Raw genomic sequence first — 20,038 nt, 5'->3', positions numbered from 1 at the left:
AAAAAGGAAAAACATAAATAAGTATGGAAATAATTTTTTTGTTTTTTTTTTTTTGTTGGTATTTTTGTATTATTTGCGAAATATTGTTAAATTGTTTTTTTTTTTTTAATTATTTAAGATTTTTATGTTTTTCAATTGCACTTTTTATTAATTTTTAATTTGATCTAAAGAAATTTTTAAAGTAAAATGGTTTCAAAACTAATTAATATATATATATATATATATATATAAAAGAAAAACATCGCACAATTCATAATCTTTTTCTTTTTCTATATCTTATTCTTAAATACTTCTTCTTTCAAACTATATGCAGTTGATAATACATATATTATAAAATAATTTAAAAACAAAATAAGTCTTATATTTAAAAATATGACAAAAGCATATTCCTATTATAACATACATACATACATACTTACGTATAAAATGGTCTATATATTAAATTTTCAAAACAAAAATCAGCTCAACACCTTTCTTATTTTTTTTTTTCTTTTGTTTATGAGCATTTTATTAATTTTTCATAAAATAAATTTAATTTAATTAAATTTTTATAATAAATTTACGATATCAATAATCATAAATAATAAAAATGGAAAAAAATTTTTAAATTTTTTTATTTGTTTTGTTTTTTTTTCTATACTCCATGGTAATCCTTGTAAAATTAATTTTTTTGTAATTTTAAGTACACAATCAATTTAAATTCGTGTTATAATATTTAAGACAAAATAATTAGGAAGGACAGACAGGCTAGGCTGCCTTATTATTTGAAGAAATAATTTTGATAATTTGTTTTTTCGTATTTGTAGTTATTTCAAATTTTTTTTTTTTTAAATAAATTAATATGTAATCAAATTAAAATAAAAACAAGAAACAACGCACAATAAAATTTATTTTAAAATTTTAAAAATAATTGCTTCTTTAATTTAAAAAGAAATGCTTTTTTTTTGTTTAAATAGAAAATTTTTCAAATTAAATATTTTTTCTTTTTAATATTTTACATTTGAATTTGTTATTAATAAATTTCAATAATTTTAAAATTATATAATATATTATAAATAACTGTGATTTACTGTTTCTGAGTGTGTGCTTAAATAATATATTATTTTTAATTTTAAAATTAATAAATAAAATATTTTTATTTCAATAATTATTCAAAAATACGAGGATTTTTAAGTAATTCAGTTCTAACTCAGGTCTTACAAAGCACATTCGATAAATTAAAATTGCAAAATCGGTAAAAATAGCATGTTCAACAATTGTGCTTAGTTTTCTCTTAAGTGTGTAAATTAATTTTTTATAACAATTTTAAAAATATTATAAATCAGAAGAAGAGCAAAAATAAAGAAAAAAATTTTAGATATTGAACAATTACTTGAGTATGTTACAAATGTGCCAAAATATTCAATTTTTTGGCAGATTTGTAAGTTTGTGTAAAAAAAAATTCTATGAGAATTAATTTAGAACTTTGTCTATGCAGTATGTTTGAATTATTGAAAATCCCCTCTACACCATGGAGTATGAAAATACATGAAATAAAAACTTAATTTTACATTATTTGTTTTTGTTTTTTTTTTATTTTCTTTTATATTCAATAAAAATATTCAATTCAAAATTGTACACAATAACTAAATTTAGTTTATTTTAATTAATTTAAGTTGAATTTATTTTTTAAAATAAAAGATAAAATTTATTAATATTATTATGTATTTAATATTTATTTTAATTAAGAACTTTTTTATATATATACATATATATATATATATATATATCAATCAAACAAAAATGTGTAAACAAATTGTTGAGCTTTATTTTTTTTTTATATCCAAAGTATTTGTTTTATGAGCAATAAATTTAATTAATTAAAATATAAATTATTATATAATTACTTATATATATATATTTAAAAACTTTAAATAACTTACATTTAGTAATTACAAATTACTAAATTTTTTCTTAATTAAAAAATCTTAAAGAAACAAAAACAGTAAAAAAAAAAAAACAAATTATACCTAAACAAAAAAAAAAAAATATTTAAAGATAAAATGTAGATATTATGAAAAACAATGAAAAATTACAAAAAAAAAAAAAAAATTAAATAAAAATATAAAAAAAAAAAACAAAGATAAAATACACGATGCAATAATAAAATATTCTAATACATAAAAAGCTTTTATAAAATAAAATAAAAAAAAATAAATAAATAAATAAATTAGTATTGTAATAAAAAAAAAAACAAATGCTATATTATTACTTATAATGTGACTTTAAAATTTAGCTATAAAGCAAAAATAAAACATAAAAATTAACTTGCAAAACCATTAAAAAATAATTAAATAAAAATTAAATAAACCAAAATTTGCATAATATATAATAATATAATTAATAAACAGAAATTAAAAATAAATTTAATTCAACACACACTCACACACATGTACATTTATATGAACATATACATATATATATATTGATTGTATATATATATATATATATATATAGTTTACGTGGGTATCAACTCATATATATATAATATAATATATATATCATAGTATATTATATATATACTATGATATATATATATTATCTTATCTTATATATATGTGTATGATATATATATATATATATATATATATCATACACATATATATAAGATGTATGTGTATGATATATATATTTATGTATACATATATATATACATATATATTATATATATATATTATATACATATTTATATATAAACAAAAATTAAAAAGTTATTAAATTTAAATTTAGTTAAGACATTTTACCTGGTGTAAAACTGAAAATTAAAAAAAAAAAAAACTTATTTTAAAATTTAAAAAACAAAATGTAAGAAAAAAAAATTAAATAAAATAAAAATAGCGGCTGTAATTGTCAGTAGTTTGTAAAAAAAAAATATTTAATTAAAAAATATAAAAAGAGTATAATAAAACTATAAACAGTAAAATTCAGTATGAATTAACAAAAAAAAAACAAAAAAAACAAAAAAAAGTAAGGCAAAAGTCTCAGTAATAATTTAAAAAAAAAAATATATAAATTAAATAATGTAAAACAAAAGAAAAAAAAACAATGATTTTATTAATTTTACTTTGTAACTTATACGAAAGGAAATGAAAAAGGCAAAATAAAAACATTAAAAATATCATAATAATTACTTTTATTATATAAAAACAGAAAAAAAAAACAAAAAAAAAATTAAAAATAAACAAATTTAAATAATTAAGAATCTGTTTCATGATTCTTGAATTTTCAAAATAGAAATTTCAAACATAAAAAAAAAAAAAATTACATATAGAAGAACAAAATAAAAAAAAAAAAAAACAAGTTGTTAAAATTTAGATAAAATATTTAAATTAAGAAATACTATTAGAATCCAACCATATTTTGATAATTTTTAGAATATCTCCTAAAAATTATCAATTTCCGATATTCTAATCAATAAAAGAAAAAAAAAAAATTTAAATAAATGAAATAAAAAAAAGAAAAAACCTAACAACAATTATAAAAACTTGTCACAATAACTTTATAAATAAAATTTGAGTGAATTAAAATTTTTTAAATTGGTTTTCATTTTAAAATACATAATTATATAAAGGGGCATTTCAATAATTCAATTCTAATTTAGATCTTAATATAAAGCTGCTTCAACAAAAACAAATTGCAAAATCTTCACAAAAAAATAACATGTTCAAGTTCAAATTTAAATTATCGAAAATTACTTAACTACGCTATAATATTTTCAATGTACAAATCTATGTCCGAAAAAAATTTTTGATCTACTTATCATTTATTTGAGCTAAAATTTGAAATGAATACACCAACAGAATAATATGAAGAACATAACTAGTTAAAGTAGCTAATTTAGCTTGAATCGTTTATTCAAAATTTCTAAAATTTTCGTAAAATTTCAAAATTTCAAAATTTTCTTACAACCTCCGGGAATAATTAAAAAAAATATTTAAGTCTAACATAGCTAAAAATATAAATTTTGAAATAAAAACCTAAATGATCTTAAAAAAAATTTAAAGTCTTCATTGGAGTTGTAGGATTGTAAAAATATATAAAAGTAAACTTTACAATCTAATTAACTATTTTTGATTCTTAATTTTGCTATAAATTCATAGAGATTAAAGAAAAACAAAGAAGATTAAGAGTTATGCAAATTTTAATTTTTGCTCTTATGAAAATTGGCAATAACAAACTTTATCCGATTATTTCTTTTTTCCATATATTTGTAAAATATTTATCCCGCTAACATACTAAATTATGTATATGAATGCCCTCGGATGAGGACGCACAATAGATTCTTATACGTGATCGCGGTGCACTTTTGCTCACGTAGTACAAACCTACTAAATTATACTAAATTATTTTAAATAATAAAACTTAATTTTCTAGTATTTAATTCAGATATAGTTACATTTATATGAATTTTGCGTTTAACTATGCATTTCCCTGCAATTAATAGCAAATAACTAATATAATTTGTTAGCAGATATATTATACAGTTTTGTAAAAATTGCAAAAATTGTAGTCTGCAAATTCATTTAACTTCCAAAGCTGTAAGATATCTGAATTTATATATTAATTAATAAATTCATTAACATATCCGATTTTTTGGGGTTTTTCTTAAAATTTTAGTTTTAACTTTAATTTTCATACGAAGCATTTCCATTTTTAAATTACATAGAAAAACGTAACATATTAAAAACCTGAAAATGTAAATTATGTAGATAGCTCCTGTAGATTTGTAACGATTCAAAAAGATTTTAAGATTTAAATTAAGTGCATTGCTGAGTTTTTGGAAATTTCTTACTATTTATGCACTTACAGATTTTCATTTGTATTTAATTTATCTAGATAAACGATATTGATTAGTTAATTAGATAAAGTGAGCACTTATATTTTCACGAGATGTTACTAGCTCCAGTTAGTAAAGATTTGATTGAATAAGACTTGAAAAAACTTTATTATGTGAATCCAATAATGATGTGTTCGCATTTACTATGTATGTACTTGTAAATTGTTAAATTTTCTTAATAGAAAATCTGTCTTAGTACATATTTAGTAAATATAAAAATGATAAAAACATATTACATTACTTTAAATATTTTATTTAGTTTAAAATCAAATATAAAAATATTATTGCGATTGATTATACGCAGATTTCATCCTGACATATCCTTTCTTTTTAAATATTTTTTATTGTTTTGTTAATTCACTTTCTGTTTTGACTAATATTCATTCGTGAAACTAAAAACTTTCCTTTTAAAAAAAAATCATTCATTTCATAAAGTATATTGTAGGATTAATTTAAATTAGAGATAAAATGCTATAAAGGTGCTAAACAAAAAAAAAAATGTTATATCAATTTAGCCTTTATTCTGTTGGAATCAGTTTCTTATCAAAACCATCGAAGTATGGATGATCTAAAACCCGCTTGGCAGATATGCGATGAACTGGATCATATGTTAGCATTTTTTGTAAAAGGTCAAGTCCATTTTCATCTAAATGATCTACTTGATTTGTTAATTGATTTTGTGTCCAGCAAGGAAACGTTGCTTTAAAATCTGGAAGTCCTGTTACACCAGGCCAAATCTCTTCTGTCGGTGTACGGAGGATTCTAACATATACAATATTCATATAATTTCAATACTGAAAATTATAACTAATATGTACCTGAACATTCTAAAAAGCTGGTCGATTTCTGAATCACCTTGAAATAATGGTTTTCTAGTTGCCATTTCAGCGAAAATGCATCCAATTGACCATATATCAACAGGACAAGAATAACGTTGGGATCCTAATAAAATTTCTGGGGCGCGGTACCAAAGTGTTACAATTTCATGTGTATATATTCTTACTGGAATACCAAATGAACGACCTAAACCAAAATCAGCGACTTTTATAACACCATCTTTATTTATTAATAAATTTTGCGGTTTCAAATCTCTATGCAGAACTCTACGGCGATGACAAAATAGTATTGCATTTGTTATTTGATACACATAACTTCGCACCAACTCTGGATCCATCACTTTGTCAGACGGAAGCGAATCCATATATTTTTTTAAATCCATTGATAAAAATTCAAATATAAGATATAGACGATTTTCCTCCATTATCACATCTTCAAGTGTAACAATGTTTGGATGTTTGAGTTCTCTTAGGAGGGATATTTCTCTAAAATGCAACTATTGAAATTCAACAATCATCGTAAAACATTTTTCAATTACCTTATTGCGGTAGAAGGTATTCCCTCATCTTCGGATTCAAGACGAATCTTTTTCATGGCTACGATTTGTCCTGTTACCTTGTTTCTCCCTTTATAAACTACTCCATATGTCCCCTCACCAATCTTTTCAATTTTTTGAAAGTCATCCATTTTAAGCTTCATTAAAAACTTTATTTATTTTTCTATTTAAATTCATTAATAAATTTTATTTTTTTGATTGAATTTCAAATTAACTTAGATCAATTATATGAAATTATTATCGTTTACGTTAAAGTGCAATTTCAAAAATCTGTCAAAATTAGCGCTTTTGGCTTCTTTTTTAATTTTGATTTTTGAAGCGTGTAGGTAATCAAAAAAAAAAAAATTTTCAAATCAAAGTTGCCGTAATTCAAAAATACTCTTGTTACTTTTAATTATATCAGATGGCTCTGTTTTATTAAGAATTGACAGCAAAAATTTTGAAATATTAATTAGTTTGAAAATAAGCAAAGTATAAATAAAAATTAGAACTATGTATACATATTTTCGAAAACTGATAATAAAATTAATTTTATTTTTAGATATATGTAGATATACTTTAAGAAGACTGTCAAATTCTGAGCTCAAGGATATTTTCCGTTGCACTTCATTCCAGTTTTCTTTGAATTATTCTTTACAAATCTTGGACTGATATATTTGAAAATAAAAGCAAAAAAACCATTAAAGTAAATTTTTTATTTATCTAATATATTTTTTTATATATTTCATTTATTAAGTAATTATACTACTAAATTGACAACAGCGCCACTATCTTGCATTAATTTAAGTTTTTTAAAGCCGGGTGTGGTTGTGGTATAGGATTAATTTTTTTTGTTGTGTTTGTTATGTTAGAAAAAAGGTTTCTTTTTGTAAATTTTTGACTTTTTTCTTTCGTTTTGTAATTGTAAGATATGATTGCACATAACTTATTTATAATACAAATATATATGGCACTGTGTATAGACATACATGCATACGTATGTATATTGCAAACTGTTTTTAAACTAAATTTAAAGTTTGGACGGTTTTCAGAAAGATTAAATTTAAGGCGAAATGGCCACTTGGTGTTTTTTCTTCTTCTAAACCCATTGTATCACCTTGCTAGGAGAGTACCATCGAGTCTTGTATATAGACTTATCTGCCTATGTACTTTTATATTTAAATAAAACGAATTACTTTATCGGATTTTAAAAAATATAAATACAACTTAACCTTTATTTCGGGCAGATACTAGACTTTCCTGAAATGGTGGATGTAAAAGGAAAAATAATTCAAGTAGAAATAAAATTGTTTATAGCAATTCCAAATTATAAAGAGCCAATGTACTTATAAAATTTAATAAATATGTATTTGTTTTTAACTTTAACATTTTTTATTTTATTTTTAGTGTTTGAAATAGTTTCAGATAAATTTTCACTAACTAAAACATGGTAAGTTCAACTGACATTTTACCCAAAATAGACCTAATTAGGCGAAAAGCATTTTTAAAATGAATTTAAAAGTATGTATATGAACGTTCAAGTGTATATGTTGTATCCTTTAAAAAGTGGGCGAAGGACATGATTAAAAAAACAATGTAAAATGAATTAAATTTAGGGAAAATTAAACTGAGATGTAATACGAAAAACAATATGTTACAAATCGAAATGGTTTAATTCTGGGCTGATGTGTATATTGTTAATTTATAATATATTATGTGCACTCAGCGATTTTTGTGTGACTGTAATCTAATATTAAATATTTACCTATGTAGGTATATATATATTCATATATTCATAATCATCTATATTATAAAATTAGTTTATCAGTAACTTTTTGTATTTACTAATGTAAAGAATAGTATTGACTATAGATTGTAAAAATAATAAATGGTTAAAATTGAAAATCTTATCGTAAAAACTTTTTATATTTCGTATATACAATATATTTATATATATGTACACATAATATATGCATATAATTCAAGTATGTATATTATTATTATATTCTTAGGTTCGTATGGCTTAGCGCATTATTTTTAAAGTGAATTTTTCATTGTGAAATATTGTGTAATTTGTATACCATATGTATGTATATAGAGCGAAAGGGTTCTTTAAATTTTAAAAGTGCAATAATATTATGAATATTTAAGCAAATATGTATATATATTGGAGTAAGTAATATTTAAATTAATATAATATATCGAAAAAATAAGTAAGTGTATATGGATATAATTTAATAAATTAATAATGAAAATTAGATATTAGTACCATTAGTGCATGTGTACTTACGTACGTACATTCATGTATTGAAAAAATTCTTTATTTTAAATTAAGAAAAAATTTTGAATTAAATAAAAAATTATTTATTTATTTGCTGTAATAAGACTAAACCTAAATGATGGCAAATGTTATGAATATTGATGACCCGAGACTAAATTGTGACAAAAAAATAGATGAATTACATTTTAATGAAATTTCTTTAGAAGAAGCTATTAAAGACGTAAGTACATACATACATACATGCATATATTATATAAAATAAATTTAAAATATTATATATATGTATATAAATATTTTCAGGTGGAAATTCAACAATTATGTAATGACAACAAAAATTTTGTATTAAAATTGCAAGAATTATTAAAAAATTATAATATTACACCTAATTATGAATTAATGGAGAGTATAAATTTATTAAAACAATCATTTATTTATAAAGTTACAATTGATTATAAGGGAGATATAATATCAACTGTAGGTATTGGTGATTCAGAAAAACACGCTAAAAATATTGCAGCGGAAGCTTTAATCAATAAATTTACTAATTTATTTATTAATGATAATAAAAATATTGACATACAACATAACAATAATAATAATGCAATTAGTATAATTTCAAGCAATGCTTTGACAAATGAAACAGAGAAAAATTCAAAATCTTATTATATTTTAAAAGATTCACAATTATCTCTCTCAGCGGAAAAAATTACTGTCAACATTATAAAGAGTGTCAGTAATTTGATATATTATTTATAAAATATAAATCTTTAAAAAAATTTATATAATTTTTAGAATTTTTTTTTTTTTGTAGGATGATAAATCAACAAGAATAGAAACTTCCGAGGTATTCGAGAATATATCAAAAGTGGAACCAAATGAATATGTAAATCAATCTAATTCAATTTGTTTAGGACAAAATTTTACATTTTTTAAGAACTTATTCACTCTAGTAAGGCTATAATTTTAAAAATACTTAAAATTCAAATAATAATAAATATACATATATACATAAATATTTTATAGCATGACTTTGCTGATATACAAAATAAAAATTCAATATCATTATTACAAGAGTTATTAATTCGTCATAAAATTGTACCAAAATATGAGCTTGTTTATTGTAAAGGACCAGAACATTGCCCAAAATTCTGTTATCGTATTTCATTTTCTAATATAAAAAATTATATTGAAGAATTTGGATATGGTTATACAAAAAAGGAAGCTAAATATTCTGCTGCAAATTCTTTAATTAACAAAATATTTTTATCTATTAAAAATACTGAAAATAAAAGACCAGTTGAATATGAAATAAAAGAAGCTAAAATCAATAGTGGACCACATAAGTATATACATACATATGTATATTATATAGAATTTTTATAATTATTTTCAAAACTTCAAAATTTTCATATTATAAATGATTTCTTTATATTTTAGGAGGACAATGAATGAGAAATTAGACAAAAATGACAACTTATCTAATATGTCGGAAAACTATGAAAACGATATTAATACTAATGATAACAAAATAATATCCTTTGAAGAAAATTTAAAGAATTTTGCTTTAATGTGCAGAAAAGAGTAGGTTTAAACCACATAAACCATATGAATTCAATTCAAAAAATTTACCTGCATCTCTACATTTTTATATTAATCCTTATGTTTTATCATCATTCTGTTAATTCAATTAATTTATATGTACATGTACATGTATATACAAAAGAAGGATTCGTTCATTATTACAAATTTATCATTTATATTTTTACACAACAAATTTAATTGAATGATTTTTTTAATAAAAAATATACGATTTTAGAATTGAATTAAAAAATCATCATGGAAATCCAATAGGTTTATTACAAGAAATGTGTGTAGCAAAACGTTTTTTATTACCAAATTATGAAATTGTAGAAGAAAAAGGATTACCGCATTGTAAAGAATTTACTGTTGTTTGTATACTTGGAAAATATCGTGTGACCGGCTTTGGTTATCGTAAAAAAGATGCAAAACATAATGCTGCATTTAATATGATACAGAGACTAAAAGAAATATCTGAATCTGTAAAAGGTGTAATCGATAAAATAAAATGAGCATTGAATTATTTTGCATTTTAAATTGATATTGGAGTTAACAAAAGTATTATAACTTTGTTTACAACAGTATGCCTGCATTTGTAATGTAACCGACAAGTAATACAAAAAATAAGTACATAATTAAAAATCTCAATTGCTATATATATATATATATTTATATCTCTTGTTGATAAAAAAATTTCAATTGATTTTATTTTTTTGGGAAAAACGGAAAATTTTGAAGACAATAAATTTTATTTAATGAAATATCATTTAAATTAAATTTCAAATTTATATTATGAAAAATAATTTGCTGCTCAAGATATTGTCAACCGGTTGTATGCAAAAGTTGTACACGAAAATTGATATGCAAAATTATTTCGTAATAAATTGTTGATTGCCGATTGATGACCGTCAAATGTAATTGTTGTCGACCGGTATTTGATATTATTGATATAGATATTAATTGAAAAGGGTTATTAATTTGGTTTAATATAAAACAGACATAAGAATTAATAATTAATAATTATAAAATTTGTTAGAAGGAAAATTAAAAATTTAATAAAACTTTAGTTTGCTTTTCAATATTATTATTAAATGTGTGTAACTTAACGGTAGTCATAAATTCAAACGTGACATTATAAATTTCAATATACGTTGCTAACGCAACTAATTATTATTTTATTTTTTGTTTTACATTTCTTGTAATTTTTAAATTGAGATTGGATATATGATTAATAACAAATCTTTGACATACTGGAAAACAGTCTACAATATTAAAATTATTTCTATATTAAAAATTTTTAATAATTTTATAAATAAAAGACAATTTTCAGTATTTGTTCTATAAGAAATTTTCTATATATTATAACTTAATTATTTTTCAATTTTTTTTTATTTTTTTTTTAATTTTTTTTTTTATTTTCTTTTTAGTACATCAGAATATCTTAACTGTAAAATATATTCCTTAAAATTATTTAACAAAAGAAATTTTCAAAATTTATGTTTTTTGAAAACACAAAAAAAAAAAAAAATACTTATAAAAAAAAATATACATATATATAAAATTAAAATTATATAACTATAATAATAAAAACAAATTAATTGAGGAGGGAAAAATCAAACAAACATACATAAATATTTTATTATTGTATATATACATACATATGTTAAAACTAAATAATTGTATATAATTATATTTATTAAATGTTTAATTAAGAAATTATAAAATTTTTTCTTAAATTTTTTCAAATAAATTTTAAATAAATATTGCACGGCTTTTCTTTACACCATTGATTTAATAAGTATAAACTGTATATATGTATGTATGTGTACATTATAGTCAGAGTTTTATGGTGAATATCATTTATCGGCGATTTTTTTCTATACATAAATACATAGATAGGCTTAATACACAAGCTAACCATAAAATCTTAAGTAATTGTTAAATTATAATAAAAACTTTGGAATGAGTAACATGAGTAAATGAGAAATTTGGGAATGAATGACTTTTATTGAACTTAATTACATGACTAGTTACTATCAATCGTTAGGATCAGTTTACTTAATAATTAAATAATTAAATGATATAATTAAATTATATTAAATTAAAATATTATTTATTTTCTTAAAAAAAAAATCAAAGAAATTTATTTGAAAAAAAAAACAAAATAATCAATAATAATCGTTACTTCGCACTTCGTTACTTTTTATCAGTGAATACAAATGACGTGTCTCACCGAATACAATTTTTTACTTAAATATAAAATAATTATGCTATTCTTTTAATTATAAATAAATAAATAAATTTTTAATTAAAATTTCAAAATTTATGGAATGTTCGTTCTCTATAACATAAATATTTTGACTGTATTTAGCCTATGTAATCTATGTAATTATGTACGAGTATATATATATCCGATTCTTTTAATAATTACGTTATATATTAATTCCCATATTAAATGTATATTAAATTTTTATGATAAATTCAAAATTATAAAATTTAATTTAATAAATATAATTATATATAAGTCTTCTTTTTATTTCCAGCTCTTCTATAATATTATGCAAGTCTATTTTTATACTATCTATACTATATATAATAAATAGTAGAAATAAATTAATACATTTAATTTTTTTATTCGATAGTTGCATACATATATATAATATATATATATATATAACTTAACTATTATATATATATATTATTATATATATATATATATATATATTATATATATATATATATATCATTGTATATATATATATATATATATATTTATATATATATATATATATATATTTTATATATATATATATGTATACAAAATGTATATATATATATATATATATATATATATATATAGGAAAAACATATAATTTTAAAATTAAAAATACTTAATAAATTAATAAAAGACAATAATAATTAAAATTTAAACAGCGATACCAAAATATAAATTTTTTGTTTTTAAAATAATAAAATGGAAAATATCAAACAATATCACATAATTTTTTTTTTTTTTAATTTTTAATTTTTAATTTAATTTTGACTAAAGTTTTGGTTTAAAATTTTAATTTTTATTTTTTTTTTTTTTGGGTTTTTTTTTCAATTATAATTAAAATTTTTTTTTTAATTTTTTTAATTTTTTTTTTTTTGGTCAATTAAAAATTTGTTCTTATACATTTTTTTATTTTAAATATTAAAATATTAAATTATATTTATTTGATTTATAATGAAATATTGCAATCATAATTTATTTATTAATATATATTCTTAAATTGTATATATATACATATATATTATATATATATATATATATTATATATCATATATTATATATGTATATACATATATATATGTATACATGTATATATAATTATTTAAATGAATAAAATATCAAATTTTTAAAATTTTTCCTTTAAAACATTTGGAATATTATATAAAAATTAATATAATGTTATATATAGTAAAAATAAAATGAAATAAAAATAAAAACATAAAATTTAAGCATAAAAATTAGTTTTCTAATTTTGTAAAATGAAATTTGTTAAAAAATTTTTTTAATTTTCCAAACTTTATCTATCATATTATATATGATGCAGCAAACGTAGAATATTGTCTTAACATAATAGAGATTTTCATAAACGTTATATTGCAAAGTAATAAATGCGAAACGGAATATTGCAAATATATAACGTGTTAAATATATGCAATATATTTTTAACTATTCTTTATAACTTTGCTACTCCTACTAATTTTGTTATATTGCAAAAAATTGGTAATGCTCATAAATAAATTTGGTTAGCATTATTTTTTAGCATTATTTATATATATAGTATATCGTGATATATATATATATATATATCACGATATACTGCATTTATGAAAAGCCTTAATATATAAAAACATAAAAATGTCATGTCATTGCAATTCATATTATAATTTGTATAATAAATGCATATTGTTTTTAAATTCCAAATATAAAAATATTTGAAAAATAATAAATGAATAAAATTATTAATATAATTTTAATTAATTAATAAACCTTCAATTATGAATTATGAAGAAAGTTTTCTGAACTGTGCAGTATATAGAAAATTCATAAAATTTTAAGTTTGGAAAATTTGCCAATTTTTATAATGGATTCTTTACTCATAGTAATGAAAAATCAAAATAAAATATAACTTATTATATATATATAATATTGCACAAATAAAAACAAATTAAAATAATTTTGGTTTTTTTTTTAAATTAATTCTTATACATTATAGTTTTGTTAAAATAAAATTATACAAACATATCTTGGGAGAAGAACTCATACTGTTCCTATATTCAAAATATTTTATACTCTCCTCTTCTTTTATATTTTTTTTATAAAAATAATTTTATTATTTTTTCTTCTTTAATATTATTAATTATATAATAATTAAATGAAAGAAAGAATATAAAATTTATATAATTAATTATTTTATGGTAAATTTGTGATTCAATTGTCAAAGATTGAAATTTTTCATTTTTGTTTCTTTTTTTTATTTTTTTTTTGTTTTTTGTTTAATTCTTATTTAATAATTTAATAATTTTATATTCAATAATTTTTTTTTTTTTAGTTTAAATTCGTACAAAGAATATTCAAGTCCTGTATTAAATTTTAGGGTACAATTATAGATAAATAAACTGAAAAAAAAAATAAAATAAAATGTACAAATTATTTTAAAAATATCAAGTTTTAGTCATTTATAGTTGTAATTTGCCACCATACACATTAATGTCAGTAATGTCATTATGTTTCGTAGTACACGGCTGTGTTTTGATATATTTGCCATAAAAAAATGGCATCAAATGATTTTTATTTTTGGGTTTTATTACAAAATTTAATTATTTTAATGAAATGAATGTTTTTTTTGCCGAAGATTAAATCAATTTTCCAAAATTTATAGAAAATTTTGAAATTCATTTTAATTTTATCACTAGTTACAATCTGACAGTTGAGTTTGACATTATTCATTAGATTAATTGCCCCTTTTTTTAATAAATAAGAAATACGAATAGATCATTTGCCATAATTTTTAATAAATAAGAAATACGAAAAAATTGGCAATTTTATTTTCTTTGTTGTCAACTATGGGTGAAATCAAAAAGTAAACATAAAATGTAATAATATGTGAGTGTTACTGCAGTGTTGCCATAACTACCAATCAATTTGAATGAAATTACCATTACATTTCTACAAATACGAAAATCGTTTTACGAAAATCGAATTACATAGTAAGGTCCCTGGGGTACTACCTTACCATTTTTCCGAATAATCGTTTCATGAAAATCGAATTACATAGTAAGGCATCTGAATTATCAAAAAGCCTTAACTGCTTTATTAATTATTAATTATTTTTAATTGATATTCACATATAACGTAGAGAATATATTTTAATGATTATTGAAAATTATCATATAGCTATAGTATATAATTATGGTATATTAATTAACTTAAATTCGATATTATAAATTAATTTTTTTTTTTTAGTGGCACAACTTTTTTACTATGTTATAAAATATATGTATATTGTTTATTATTCTTATAATTATTATTATTATTTATTTATTTATTTATTATTGTTATTACAATAAATAATATATTATACATATATGTATTAAGATTTGTACAATTATTAAATAAAAATAATATATGAATAATAATAATTTTTATATGTAATAAAGAAAAATCATCAAAAATATATATGTATGTATATATTTTTTTGTCATTGTGTTAGTTTTTCATGTATTTTGGAAAATAAGTATATACCTTTATATAATATGAAACGGTGTTATCTATATATATCTATATATATTTTATATTTATATATATATATATATAAATATAAAATATATATATATTATATATTATTTTATATATATACATATAAATATATACATATACATATATATATACATATATATATATATATATATATATATATATATATATATATATCTTTATTTATATATATATATATATATATATATATATATATGTATACATATATATATTTATTTAATATATATAATATATATATAATATATATATTATATTATATATATTATATATATATATTATAATATATTACAATATAAATACATATAGGTATGTGTTTATATTTATATTCATTTTATATATGTTATGTATGTATATATATATATATTTGTATATTTCATATACAAAATAATATTATATTATATTTGAATATTATAATATAAATAAATTATTTTATTATTTATATATTTTTGTTGTTGTTTCTTTTTAATAATAATTATAATGAACCGTTTTAGACATGACATTAAACCAAATATAGTGTTATACAATATGATTATGTTCTTTAATACAACAGTTAAAATGTCATGAGTTTTCTTTTTTTGAGAGTTCTACTTCCAAAATACGGTAAACTTAAATTATTCATCAAAATTTGTTTTGTTTTTTCTTTTACATTTTTAAGTGTATGTAAATTATATTATACATATATATTATATATATATGTTTATGTTACATACATGCATAAGCTTTATTTAATTCTGTATGGATGTATTGTGTTTGTATGGAATGTATGAATGTATATAGAATTTATAAAATTTTCTGTTTATGAATTTTATTTAATTTATTAATTAATTTTTTTTTTTTTGGATTTTTTCACTGTTAATTTTGGTTTTTTAAAATATGGATCTTTGTTTTGTGTTTTTTTTTTTTTTTTTTTTGAGTTTAGTATTTAGTAAGTTTATTTTTTTAGTTTGCAAACTGAAAAATTAAAATAATAATTTTTATTTTTTATTTTTTTTTTATAAAATGGTAAATTTTTTGGTTTTTCATTTTCCGTAATTTTTCAAATTTTTATATTTTTCTTTTTTAATATTTTACCTATATTTTATTGGTTTTCTTAAAAACCATTTATTTTTAATATAATAATTAAATTTTTATAATTAATTCATTAATTTTTTATGTTTTATTCAAACAAGAATTTGAAATTTTTTATTTTTTTTTTTTTTTGTTTTTTTTTTTATATAGTTTTTTTTTTGTTTTTTTTTTTTGGTAAGTAAATTTTATTATTTAAATTTTATCATTTATTTTTTGTCTTTTTTAATAATGGTTATTCTCTCATTGTTTTTCTGTTTATTAATTAATTATTATAACTAAAATTACATATAATATACATTTTTTCTTTTAAATTGTATTTATATTTTTATTTTTTAATATTTATGTATATATATATATATATATATATATATTGTGTATTATTATACATAATTTTTTTTATTTAAGTATTTGACTATATTATAATATTTAGCGGTCATTATCGTGACACTGAAACAATAAATTATAATAATATTAGTTATTAATATTTAAATTTGTTTATTATATGCTATATATATAAATACATACGTATATATATATATATATATATATATATATATAAAATACAGTATGACCTCGGATAAGTTGGTATAAAGAGATTTTTTTAAGAAAACCAAAAGTTTCTCTATATATTCTTATTTTAATTAAATTATATGTAAATTAATGAACATATAATTGGTGTAATTGAAAATATTACTAATATTAATAAAAACATTATTAATATTATGAATAAAGTATTTACATAAAACTGTACATAAAACAAATTAGAAAAATATACTTCGACAAAAAAAACATACAAATATTTAAATATTAAATATTTGGTTTTATAATTAATTTTGTATATTAATTTTAAATAAATCTGCCTTGTTGTATTATAGACGCATCTAACCAGACATAAAAATGTGTGAGATGACAGATTTGTTTTGATTTCTATTATAGAAGCGTGTCTAACTATTTGTCATAAAATGTGCCGAATGTTTTTTTACTAGAAGCATTTTTTAAAACTAAAAATTATAAATGAAATGAAGAAGATCTAATTATAAAATTAGATATTTAAATAGCAATATTAATTAATATTGTTAATACCATAGTGTAAAAATAACTAATTGTCAGCAATTTCAAATTTGAATCGAATTATTTTCATCCAAAAACTAAATAAAAACTCGAATACATCTTTCTTTTTCTAATTAAAAGTATTAATGTTATTTAGATTTATTAGTCAGTCACTAGTTTATTTACAAAAAAAAAAATAATTTTCTAATTTTCTGACATTAAAAAAAAAATCTAGTTTCGCTTCTGTCACCTCACATTTCGCGTCTTGTAGAGTATAATAAAAATATCAATCACAAATGTGACAATCATAAATATGACGCGTCTAATAGAATAAGTCTGAATATTAAAATAATAAATTAAATTTTCTTTAGTTATTTAATTATTAATGTTAATTTATATTAAACATAATAAATATTATTAAATAATTAAATGTTGAATTTAATTAATTTTTTTTTAAATTATCCTTTCAATAATTCTAAAACATAAAAGCATATTTTTTAAAAAAAAAAAAAGGAAAATTTTATTATTTGAAATTCATAATATTTTTTGATATGATTAATTTCTACTATCTGATCACTTGAAATTATCATCCATTTAACATTATATATAGTAATCAGTAATAATAATTAATAATTGCGTTAAAATTAATATTTATATTGCGTATATATATAATACTTATTAAATTTTATTTTATATTGCTATTGCATTAAATAAAATTCTGCTTAACAGAATTTAAAAAAGCATAAATATAATTAATATATAATTGTCGTTAAATTATTAATTTAATAAAAATTAATATTTAAAAAAAATATATATATATATAATATACTAAAACAATTATAAAATAAATTATTAAAAATATTATTGAAACTAAAATCAATAATTGAAATTATATTATACTAAGAATATGTGAAGTTGATTTTGAATCAACCATATATTGGGACATAGAGCGTATAATAGGGGTAGATACCCTATATTAATGAATGAATAAATAAATATTATGTATATAATTTTAATAAATTTAATTATTCTATAAATTGATTTTATAATAACTAAAATACATATATATATATATATATATATATCATAAATATTGTAAACGATATTAAATTAAAATATATAGTTCTTAAGTTAGAAAGTTAAAATATAATATAGTACCTATGTACATATATATATATATATATATATACAAATAAAAATTTAGAGCAAATGTACATTCACATGATCCTCACTATTTGCTAATTTTTTTTTTTTTAAATAAAAGCTTATTTTATTTTTCTGTCATTTTTCCTTATTTTGGAAATAAATTGCTACGCGGGCAAAATGTACAATTCCCATTTTGAATTTAAATTATTTAAAACTTTTACATAAGATTTTTCATTCAAAATTATTTACAATGTAATTAATTTATTTTTTGTTTTCAAAATTATAATTGTATTGAATATATTTTATTTAAATACGATAATTATTAATATTAATTAATATCTACATTTTTCATTTTAAACCAATTCATCCAAAGGCATACCAGTATTTCAATTAATTTTAATTAATTGTATGTGTATAGGTGTATTTTGTTATGTTAAATTTTCCTGAATTTATATATGTATATGTGTAGACTTTTAAATTTAAAATCTACAATAATATTTTTTGTATTTAAATTTAATTTTCTAAATGTTTTTCTTTTTTGGTTTTCATTTTGAATTTTAAATTTATTTTCTTTATCAATATTACATTTTTATTTTAATATCATAACGTAAAAAAAAATTTTTTTTTCTTTTTGGTTTTTGTTATTCAGAAAAATAAATTATTTTCATTTTTTTTTTTCAAGTCATAGAAATTTGTTTTTAACGATTTTTTATTTTTATTTAATTATATATTATATAATATTTAATTTATTTATATACTTATGTATAATTATTTTATAGCTATATATATATTTTGAACGCCCTTAATTATATATACGAAGAAAAATTTTGAAAAGAAATA

At 18.5% G+C, this 20,038-nt stretch overlaps 2 protein-coding genes across 2 annotated transcripts; one reads left to right on the top strand and one right to left on the bottom strand.

Moving 5' to 3' along the window:
* Positions 1-5,238: 5,238 nt before the first annotated feature.
* LOC129615913 (cyclin-dependent kinase 1) lies at positions 5,239-6,542 on the bottom strand. Its single transcript, XM_055531330.1, has 3 exons — positions 6,252-6,542; positions 5,695-6,198; positions 5,239-5,638 (listed from the first exon to the last, which is right to left on the bottom strand). The coding sequence occupies exons 1-3, from the start codon at positions 6,410-6,412 to the stop codon at positions 5,395-5,397; spliced, it is 909 nt and encodes a 302-aa protein (XP_055387305.1). The 5' UTR covers positions 6,413-6,542; the 3' UTR covers positions 5,239-5,394.
* Positions 6,543-8,647: 2,105 nt separating this feature from the next.
* On the top strand, positions 8,648-10,619 carry LOC129615884 (interferon-inducible double-stranded RNA-dependent protein kinase activator A homolog). The gene is made up of 5 exons (XM_055531293.1): positions 8,648-8,749; positions 9,341-9,478; positions 9,553-9,872; positions 9,967-10,110; positions 10,346-10,619. The coding sequence occupies exons 1-5, from the start codon at positions 8,648-8,650 to the stop codon at positions 10,617-10,619; spliced, it is 978 nt and encodes a 325-aa protein (XP_055387268.1).
* The last annotated feature ends 9,419 nt before the right edge of the window (positions 10,620-20,038 follow it).

This window comes from Condylostylus longicornis, unplaced genomic scaffold (genome assembly GCF_029603195.1).
Source record: "Condylostylus longicornis isolate FDR11 unplaced genomic scaffold, ASM2960319v2 ptg000153l, whole genome shotgun sequence".
Lineage (NCBI taxonomy): Eukaryota > Metazoa > Arthropoda > Insecta > Diptera > Dolichopodidae > Condylostylus > Condylostylus longicornis.
Note: the sequence above shows the minus strand (reverse complement) of the source record. Positions and strands in the feature narration are given on the sequence as shown.

Bases quoted from the DNA above. Each gene is read 5' to 3' on its own strand.
- LOC129615913 (XM_055531330.1), bottom strand. From the start codon at position 6,412: ATGAAGCTTAAAATGGATGACTTTCAAAAAATTGAAAAGATTGGTGAG. The intron at 6,199-6,251 runs GTAATTGAAAAA...GTTGCATTTTAG, and splicing joins ATACCTTCTACCGCAATAAG to AGAAATATCCCTCCTAAGAG. The intron at 5,639-5,694 runs GTACATATTAGT...TGTATATGTTAG, and splicing joins CAGCTTTTTAGAATGTTCAG to AATCCTCCGTACACCGACAG.
- LOC129615884 (XM_055531293.1), top strand. From the start codon at position 8,648: ATGGCAAATGTTATGAATATTGATGACCCGAGACTAAATTGTGACAAA. The intron at 9,873-9,966 runs GTATATACATAC...TTTATATTTTAG, and splicing joins ATCAATAGTGGACCACATAA to GAGGACAATGAATGAGAAAT. The intron at 10,111-10,345 runs GTAGGTTTAAAC...ATACGATTTTAG, and splicing joins GCTTTAATGTGCAGAAAAGA to AATTGAATTAAAAAATCATC.